This window comes from Lampetra fluviatilis, chromosome 30, assembly GCF_964198595.1.
Source record: "Lampetra fluviatilis chromosome 30, kcLamFluv1.1, whole genome shotgun sequence".
Lineage (NCBI taxonomy): Eukaryota > Metazoa > Chordata > Hyperoartia > Petromyzontiformes > Petromyzontidae > Lampetra > Lampetra fluviatilis.
Window position 1 is genome coordinate 1,348,255 of NC_136304.1, and position 10,524 is coordinate 1,358,778.

A 10,524-nucleotide genomic window follows, 5' to 3' on the forward strand; every position below is an offset into this window, starting at 1 on the left:
AAATGAGTCTCGACACCTGGTGAGGCTTTCATGGGTAAATAAAAGGCATTAGTAATGTAAGTGCTGCATCTTTTGACAAATGTTCTGAAAATGTAAGATCCATTTGGATTGCCATACTTTAATCCCAAACGTAAGGGACCGTTTTTTTACTATAAATGACGTGCCTTTTATTACTTTCTTACACAACTGCTGGCAGAAGGGCCACCACTCGATTAGGGTACCTTGGCCTACTTTCCCATGGATGGGCAGATACTTTGGAACATGCAGGAGCACCCACACTTTGCCCCACCACACGCAACCTGCAGGTCGACCGAGGGACTGCATCGCTGCTCATGCAGCCCGTGTTTTATTTGATTGTGCTTGCGTGTGCACTTTTTTCATTTGTGTTTTTACAAGGAACCTTTTTTTTTACCCAACACTGCCAAAAAACAAATACTGGGCAGATTTCAAAATTGGCTCACGTATTTGGGCACTGTTTGTCTATTCCAGGGCTGATTGTGTAAATGTTCAGACTTAAGTGGCAGTTTGTAAGGTAGTTTAAACATCAACAGGTAATGGCTTGGCACCAATTTATTTTATCATCGAAGAGACTCAGAAAACAAACCGGTATTTTTAAAGGACTTTTTGCGCTACACTGGACTGTGCCGACACTACAAATATCACCTCAATTTACACTGCAAATGATACTGCGGGGGCCATGTTAGGGCGCCGTGCAGCGACAGTGCTTAGGGAGATGAGGTTTGTAGCCGGCGGTGGAAGCAGCAACATCGTTTGGGAACCAGTGTGTCGAATGTCAATCATACTCTTGTCCCAAATGAATCGTCGCAATCCGGTGTCGCGATTCAGTTTGGGAATCTGTCCCCTCTTGTTTGGATTCCGCCGTCTTTGCTACTCGATTTTTCTGCACCGTTCTGCAAGCCCATTTAGCCTTAATGTAATATTCACATATCGTCTTCTTCTATATAGTGTGGAAAGATTGATTTGAAGCTTTCGTGACTGCAGGAATCCATACTCTTTGCTTCTTTTGGTAAAGTCACGTAGGTATAAATAAAATGAAAAAATATATATTTCTACCTACGTGACTTTACCAAAAGAACCAAAGAGTAGAGTGTGGAAACATTGTAATGTCTTGAGTCTCACCGGCAATTCCCTGCGTGTATTGTGAACATAATTGATGCATTTCTGTGTGATTACACGTATATAAAAGGTACAGGTGCTGCCCTTTAATTACTCGTGCACACTGCAGGCGGTGGAAGGGCCTCCGCTATACAGGTAGCTCTGTAGGGTATTCTGCCTACTCTTCCACACTACTGTACATGTAAACAGCATTCCTCAAGTGCTTGCCATTTATGCACACACATTATCACACTACTCAAGAATGCGAGCGCTGTTTTGTAGGAAAAAATTATAACATTTCTGGAGGCTTTTGGACCCTGGCAGAAGTTGAAATTATTCACGTTAGAGTATAGTGGCGCTTTGAGTTTTTTTTTTGCCAATGCAGGGTGCCACTTTAGATGAATGTGCCATGTGGGTTATGAAAAGGTGGGGCTGGCAAGCCGCTCTTGTCAACTGTTGGGCGGGTCTCGTCCTGACCCAGGCAGCTGCCGAGTGATTACACAGCACCCTCTGCTGGGTGCAGTCGTCATCCTCCCTGGAAATTCTCACATTTTAATCCGTGGCTCGTAAAAGAGGGATGACCCCGATTGACGTCTCTCCCTTTAACGTCGTTTCACAAATACGTCGCCACTTTATTATTCGCACTGCTAGCCGATTGGCGTCGCCTCGACACACGCTCATGTCGCTGACGGCATTGTCCGTCCATTCTCGTTGTCCATCACCTCTCAGCCTTCGCCACCACCACCGCCACCCACTAACTATTACCCTGTACATCGCTTCTTTGATTGACGTCGTTTTGATATTTAGCGTCGCACCTTTCGGGAACGCATTCCCCCTCGATGTAAACCACCGAGGTGTTACTGTACTAAACTCTCAATTTGCGAAGTAGTATTCGCAATGCCAGTACATCTCCAAAGATATTTCCATCGACTGTTGTAGATTGTACAAAATGCCGGTAATAAGTGAGCTCTATCTAATGCAATGTTTCCAATATATTTTAGACCGTGTCAACATTGGCAGACCCAGGTCAGGTTCATATTATATTTGTTCCTGATGATATATGTTGTGCACGTGCACACTTAACCGCGGAAAATTTCATCTTGTTCTTGAGCAATAAGGCGGCAGTTTTAGCGGGCAGTTGTCACATGTAGTTTTAACAGGCTTCACTCGGCTGATTATTAAAGGAAAGAGTTGAGTTGCCAGATGCAAAAGACTTATTTGGAGATGGACAATTTACACGGATGCCGAGAGTTCGTTTTTTTTTGGCATGGAACGAAAAATGTTTTCACGTTGTCAATTACCCGTGTTTTTAAAAGTGCAAAATGTTTAACCGCTTCATGGGTCTCTCACGTGCATTCGTGCACACGTGAATGTGTGTGTGTGTACGTAAAGAAACACGCATTCCACAAAAGAGTTATCAGCCTCGTGTGATCACAAACACCTTGAACATTAACAACGCACGAAAGGTTTTCGTTGCGCGTGCAAAAGCTCTCGGCCTGCACATGCATTCATGTATGCGTTGTTGTTTCCAGCCGGTCGTAATTTTTTCAATTGCGATGTGGGTTTGGTCATAATTTAGGGAATTGGAATCATCCATACCCAACCGTAGCACATAACAAGGAGTTAAATATAACTATACGCCCTTTAAAAATTTAATTTGATTATGTTTTCGGCGGCAAACTGCGATGTAACACGGCGTCTGTGTTGACCTTATAAATACATCGGAGAATTGGACGTGAAACAGATGCATATCGAGCTAACGCGAATCACGCATTTGCATGGGGGCTCGGCAACAAAGAGCGTCGGTGTTTCCACAACGATATGTCACGCGCACGGACCACATAAAGTTAATAAGGCACGGAAGGAACGCAGATGGCGGCGGGTCAACATGCGTCGCTGCCGTGACTTCACAAAAATGTGTGCGTGACGGAGCCCGGGTTCAGAGGATATGCCACCCCCTCGCGCGCGGGGAAATTGGAGCGATCGCCGTTTCTCAGTAGGCGCAAATCAATGAACGCTACTGTGTGCGCGGGAGTTCGGTTTTTTGTTGTTGTTTGTAGCAAGGTCCCACGGTTGTAGCGAATGGATTTTGTGCCCCCAAAAACATCACGCGCCCGTTCTCTTCGCTGAAAAAACGAGCAAACATCCCAGCCAACAGTGGCCGGTCGCTGTCTGTGCAACACCAGACACACCGAGACGCCAAAGAGATGCAGAAAAATGTCACTCGGCCAGTTCTGGTTCTCGATCGCCAGCGAGAGGGAGACGCGATTGCTCAAAGACGTCTTCGGCGGGTTGAGCCCCGAGCGATGCCACTATTAAAAAGTTCAATTTGCACCGACTGCAAGTCCACGCCCGTGATGGCAGGTTTGGTGGTGACGCGAGCGATCCGTGCTGCTGTGTGTGCGTGCATGGAGTAGTTCTGGTGTCGCCGGTGCCAAGTTGGATGTGTTCTGTGTCTGCCTCACAGATAACTCAAGTGGATGCTGGGGACGAGATATGAGGACTTCTGAATCCTAGGCTGCTTCACTGTCAAAGTTCTTTAAGGTAATAAATACGTTTTTATTAAGTTCTCTCTGCTGCTGTTGCTGCCGTATGCATGCAAACCTGCAGTAATTGTTCCGCGCTGTTGTGTATTACGTGTGTGTACTGTGGTTGAGGGTCATGCCAGTTGGTGACCTGGAGATGTGGATGCACAGAAGTGGACGGTAATCCATTTCCCTTCCATGCAAATGGCAGCAGAAGGATATTTGAGAACAGGATTTTTAAAAGAAAAAAGGATTTGCACAAATCTAACAAGATTTGGCTTCTAATGGTAGGTTTTTACCCTTTTAACTGGTACAAAACTGACACCTTTATTCAAGGCATCATGTTTGCAATGACCACAACACAAGTAGTCAATAAAGCAAACAAAAAGAAGCAACTCTGATAAGGATAATAATATGCACTGTCCTTGAAGTTGATTGGCCCACACCCGAGACGGCTTTCTTTAGAGCCTAGTCCCCATTGGTGTAGGGCCAGATGACACCAGAAGGCGGGTGTGGGCCAATCAACTTCAAGGACAGTGCATATTATTATCCTTATCAGAGTTGCTTCTTTTTGTTTGCTTTATTGACTACTTGTGTTGTGATCATTGCAAACATGATGCCTTGAATAAAGGTGTCAGTTTTGTACCAGTTAAAAGGGTAAAAACCTACCATTATATTTTGCCACTGGTAAAAGAGATCTCATAGTGTAAATGTTTACCCCGAACTCTCAATACTTTGATATTGCACTGTTTTTGAGTTGTACGCCTTCTGGTGTCATCTGGCCCTACACCAATGGGGACTAGGCTCTAAAGAAAGCCGTCTCGGGTGTGGGCCAATCAACTTCAAGGACAGTGCATATTATTATCCTTATCAGAGTTGCTTCTTTTTGTTTGCTTTATTGACTACTTGTGTTGTGGTCATTGCAAACATGATGCCTTGAATAAAGGTGTCAGTTTTGTACCAGTTAAAAGGGTAAAAACCTACCATTATATTTTGCCACTGGTAAAAGAGATCTCATAGTGAAGATTTGGCTTCATTTTGAAAATCCAGTTTAAATGTACTAATTTGATATAGTAAGGGCTCTTCGCATTGTCATCAGCCATGATCTATCCGCTGCTGGATGAAGGTTTCCTCAAGCTCTGGCCATTTCGTCATGGTCTCCCCTGGGCTGCCAATGCCTCCTGGGTCTCGACCACCGGGACACCGTCCCTTCCCATGACGTCTGTCCGGCCTCATTCCATTCCCTTGCATTATTAAGTTAGTGTAACGTATTTAGCATGCGGCTTTTGGCTAACCATTGAGACGGTCACTGCATCGCGCGCTTTCACGTGCGCTTCTGCGGCCATCTGGAATGCTCTTCCTGCCAATATTATCAAGCTGCTGGAGCTATGTACTTTTAAATGATCTAGGTTGAGCGCTCATTTCTTTAGAACTGCTATTTGTGTTTAGTTTGTCATTCCCCCACACCTCTGATTAGCGCGGTTGGCTATGTACGGTGCGAACATGAATACGGATATGTCCTGCTAATTCCTGTTTTTGTGTAATGCCAAGCATGCACCTATCCTTGCTTCTTCATGCACTGTTCAGCAGCACTCCGACCTGCCCCTCATATCCCTCTGCGTGTACTCGTATGGCTTTTCCCAGTTGTCCCTTCGGTCGAACTCTTCAGTCATTTAGCAAACTCTTGTTGCACCTGACTCATATTTATCTTGGACCCCACTCGCATATATACGCAAGTCATGTTAACTGGACATCCGCGCATAGCGTGCCACTGAGCGAGCTCCCGCTTGACGCGTTGAAGATTTTGTACGTAGCGCACAGATAGACAGGCACGCATTGCTGCTGCATCTATACGCATGTAAGCGCTAAGCGCTAATTGCTTAAACGCACGCAGTATTTGCAACGACAGACCTTGGCTTACCTGGAACCTGTATATAAATTGTGTACAAGGATGGTAAGATACAATTCTGGGCTGACACCATCACATGGCAATGCTCGGTGCTGGTCACAGGGGCTGTTTAACCATACTTCACCACGCTGGTCGGTACAGGATGGTGAATTTGCGGAGGGTGGGAGGAGGACGCGGTGGTTTGTGATCATTTGTAGAGTATTTGCTATAAATTTGAACACGATAAGCCACTTCGTTGAACTTTTGATAAAGGGATATATAGCTCTGTGGGCTTTACCTGGTAAAATAATAATAGTTGATTGTTTTTAATAGCTTTGTCCAGATCTAGCCGTGGCTGGAAATCAAACTTGGTTTGCCGGCTTCGTAGCCTTGATCCTGGAGAGGTTCTCCCTTCATCCGTACCTCTGATTAGCACGGTTGGCGATGCACGGTTCGAAATAAGTTCAACATACATAAATCCAGAAATCCTTCTCACCCGTGCGTGCGTGCGTGCGTGGATAGGAATCTACAGGAGCCCTGCGGGGCCCTCGTGGGCGGGGAGCGACACGATGGCGGAGGGAGGGGACGGCTCGGAGAGCGTCGTGGAGATCCTCCTGGAGGGGGATGAGGGCGTGTCGTCGCGCGACTTCAGCATCGACGGCGGCGGGAAGCGCGGCATCTACATAAAGGAGCTGGACAAGGAGTCTCCGCTCGCCAAGAAAGTTCGCCTCGCCGAAGGTGACGACGACGATGACCCGGCCGTCTTGAACTCTTGCCGCGTGCAAACTCCCATCGTGCCTGATGAGCCACTTTGTTGAGCTATCATTGGTGGCCAGGCGGCTTCTGAAAAAGAGCTATATAGCTCAGTGGAGCTTTGCTGGTAAAATATAAAAAAAGTTTTTAATAGCTCGCTCCGTATCACTTGCCGCCAGGGTTCGTTGTTAACTGTGGCTGGGAATGGAACTTGAGTCGTCGGCTTCGTAGCCTTGATCCTGAGAGGTTCTTCCTCCATCCAGCAAACCGTCTCACCCGTGTGCGAGCCATGTCGATCCACGTACAAGTAAAATAGGCGTTCGCCGCTCGGCTTATATTTGCTTTCCATAATATTATTTAAGGAAGAAAGTTTTGGACCGGTTTCATCACCAGGCCTATTAAACTGAATATTATTGATGTGGAAATTCCATAGGCCGATGACTAAATCATTGAATGTTTTATGCAGCTTCACAAAACATGACCTTAATGACAATTGTCAACAACGTTGATGATAATGGAAATGGCAAGAGATGATTCACGATCGGGAATGGTCGGCATTGTTGGATATTCATTTATTTACATTATTCATCTCCAATGTAACCGCCGCTTTTAATCGCTTCCCCGTGTATCAGCAAAACTGACGCTCTCTTTTTCTTACTCTCTTAACGCTGCAGGGGACCAAATAATCTCGGCGACGGTCTACTTCAAGGACATGAAGTACGAGGACGCGGTGCGCTTCCTGTCGCTCTCCGAGCACTACACGACAGGCCTGCGCCTGCGCCGCACCTCCGGCACCACCTCGCCCGCCGGTTCTCCCACTGGAACGCTGGAGCACCCGTCCCGCAGAGCGGCAGGCGGCTTCTCGCTGGAGGGCGGCTCGCTCGGGGGCGTTGGCATTGGCGGCGGCGGCGGCGGCACGGCGACCACCGTGGAGTACAGCATACACGGAGCCGGCCACCCGCGACACTTGGAGTTTGGCGGCGCCGAGTCCACGTCCCCGACGGCGCGCGACTTCAACTTTGGCTCAATGAGCCCGACGGGAGGGGTGGGTGCCCCGGCGTCGCGCGCGGAGGTTGATGATGGGGCGTCCTCGCGAAGCTACGAGACGTGTGTTTGGTTCGTTGTCCTTCCCCCGCGCCTCCGATTAGCACGGCTGGCTACGTACGGTGCGGAGGAAGTTCAACACGAATACCTGTGCAGTGGCGATTATAATTATTATTTCGAGCACGTGTTCTATTCGTGCCATTATTTAGCATAAGGATATCACGAAATTGCTTGCTTTCACAAATGAGTCTGCCAGTAGGGGGCTACGTTGCTACTTGGTCAAATTTAATAAATTTGGTTTTATACTGTAATTTGAAGAAACGAGTGGCCGACTGTAAGAATATCATGTGATCCGTAACATCCGCTGTTGGCGTAGACAACCACATGGCCTGGTGGAGGTTTTGTAAGTTCACGGTGCACATGTTCGGCCCGGCAGGGTTCTTTTCCCCAACCTAATGACAATAGTATATTCAAGCACACACACGCGCACGTGTGTGTGGGATGCCCCCGCTCACGATAAGAATAAAAACGGCCACACATGCGTGCAATAATAAATCGGTGAAGAAGCCCCACACGCTCGCAGATATACCATAGTGCCTAGGCCAGTGGGTCAGTCGGTCCCCAAACCTGTGGTGCGCCTATCCCCGGGGTATGTGCAAGTCTCCGGAGGGGCGGCGGGGGGAAGGGGAATGTGCGAGATGATTTTCACAATAGTGGTGGTCACATAGGTGTCCCCGGTTCAATTGTAGATATTCAGTTGATTGTCGTCAAGGTATGTAAACTACTTGCCTTGGGTGTCAACTACATTTTGTATGTAATTAAAATGTAGTTCTTTTACAATCGTGTGGCGCATGCACGGCTTCACCATTACCTTTTTGCGTTTAGTTTGTTGCCCTTCCGCCGCACCTCCGATTAGCACGGTTGGTTACGTATGGTGCGAAAGAAGTTCTACATATACGCCTGTGCTTGAACTGTTTGTGCGGCTCCGTGTGAACACCGTCGTTGTTTTTTTTGCCATTTACCCCGCCCTCCGCAGAGCGCCAACAATGAACAGTATACAAAGATTTTCGAGAAGAAGATCAAACCTCGTCTGTCCTTCGAGGATCTGGATGCAAGTGGGGGTCCAACAGGCGGATCGGCGTTTGAGCACGGGGTATGATCCATGAGACTCGCCGCTTCGTCGGCGCGGCCAGTATACAAGCGAGCGCACAAATGGCAAACGCAGCGGCGCTGTCACCTAGTGGCATAGCGCGACTACTACGTTGCACAGAAGGCAGAATAACAATTAGTACGGTTATTTGCAATTACTAATTTTTGCTCCAAGTTTGTAAATGATGAATATTACACTACCTTTAACATGCCAATATTTTAGTTGTGGGGTTTTCCCCCTGTATTTATAGTGCAATGCTTGTTACATTCTGAACAATGAGTTTACATATTTATAGGTTTTTTTCGGTAAAGTCACGTAGGTAAAACATCAAAATTAATGAAAATAAAATAATATAAAACAAAAATCACGACGTTTCGGAGGCAACACAAGTCTCCGTCATCAGGTGGGAACGTCACAGCCGAATTAGCTGCATCAAGCGAGGCAATGACTCAAGATGTAATCCCCTATAAGCAAGTTGAAGGGGGGAGGAGAGGGGGGGGGGGAGCCCATCAGAATGTGGTAGCCAATGAATGGAACGCATCGGGAGGGAGGGGGGCGGGGCTCAAAGACAGCACGGAGTGCTAAGTACAACACATCGGGAGGGGGAGGGGGGGGCGGGGCCAAAAAAAAAAATGGACGACGGCTTGGACGCGGTTGCTGCTGCACACGCCAACACAATGGACAGAGAGGGGGAGGGGAGGCCTGATACACATGATAGACAAATGAACGAAAATGCCCATGTTTATACCAATGCTGGCTGAACAATGAAGAGAGTACTGTTAAAAAATAACTGGGGATGTTAACACTCGGTAAAGTAAAGTAAAATAGTGCCTGTCAGATAAGATGGTCCAAAAAAAGTGTAATTAAGTCTTTTTTGCGTGGTTGATAACATCTTTCCAATGATTACTAAATTTGTACCCATCATCACGGTTGAAATTATGTCTGTGTTTGTATATTTGTATGGCTTCGTGTACAAACCTTTGAAGGTAGCCGGGAGGTTTGCAGAGAACCTTGGTCTCGGAAAAGACAATTTCATGAGAGCCCACCGAGTTGTAGCAATGATCGGCAACGGCAGAAGAATCAGTTCTGCCGTGTTTCAGATCTGACTTGTGCTCGCGGACACGATCAGAAACATGACGTTTCGTTTCTCCAATGTAGCAATCACCACAAATGCAACTCAATTTATAGACTCCTGGATACTGTAAGTCAATTACATACTTACACTCAAGGTCCTTGAATTCCTGTACTTGCTAACAGTCGCTTAGTTAAATGTGGCAGCATATTAAAATAGTACGTTTGTGTTTTCATTTCAGATTTCTACATCTCATAAAGGAGCATCCACTCATGCAACCACTGTACTCTTCAAGGGCCAAAGAGGCTCAAGGACCTCAGGAGAGTTTGACCCAAACATGGAACACACATTCCAGAGTGGAATTAGCTCATCCAGCTACTCGTTCAGCAGCGACGGTGGAAGAGTTTGTCCAGACTTTCAAATCAAACAGGAAGCAGAGAACGGTGATCACAGCATTAAGCTCAGCGGACCAACGATAAAAGGACCAGATGATGGCTTTTCATTTACATCCAAGACATTGAACATTTCTGGCCCAAGTGTTCAAACCGATGTATCTGGTCTACGTGAGACTGATGCCCACAGCAAGGGTGTTGACTTCTCTGTCCCCGGTTTTGATACACGATCACTGGGAGGGAAAGTCTCTGGAACAAAGATAACGACGACGGAAGTGAGAGATTCGAGTTTCCAAATATCTGGCGCAGATTTGAGCCTGAATGTGAAGAAGCCGAAAGTAACTGGCGGTATGGAGATAGCCGATTCAAAATTAGATGCCAAGACCAAGTCGGCACAAGTGGATGTGAATGCTCCTGGTGTGGAAATTCCTGGAAACTTGAACATAACCAAAATGAAAATACCAAAGTATGAAGTAAGCTTTCAGAAAATGAAAGGATCGGGAGCTGACGCTGGAACGTCTGCAGCCTTTGAAGGCACTGTCAAGGGTACGTACATTTTTTGTTAATTCGTGCAACTCAAAAAG

The 10,524-nt window shown here is 46.9% G+C and overlaps 1 protein-coding gene across 4 annotated transcripts in view; it reads left to right on the forward strand.

The window, feature by feature from the left end:
* The window catches only part of LOC144943108 (neuroblast differentiation-associated protein AHNAK-like), a 72,458-nt gene that overhangs the window by 41,565 nt on the left and 20,369 nt on the right, over window positions 1–10,524 (forward strand). For all 4 annotated transcript variants that reach the window (XM_078870292.1, XM_078870291.1, XM_078870293.1 and 1 more), the window contains exons 4-8: window positions 3,584–3,660; window positions 6,052–6,267; window positions 6,957–7,327; window positions 8,363–8,479; window positions 9,790–10,486. In XM_078870292.1, the coding sequence (XP_078726418.1) occupies window positions 6,099–6,267; window positions 6,957–7,327; window positions 8,363–8,479; window positions 9,790–10,486 (1,354 nt within the window). In that variant the 5' untranslated portion in view covers window positions 3,584–3,660; window positions 6,052–6,098. The remainder of the gene's footprint in view (window positions 1–3,583; window positions 3,661–6,051; window positions 6,268–6,956; window positions 7,328–8,362; window positions 8,480–9,789; window positions 10,487–10,524) is intronic.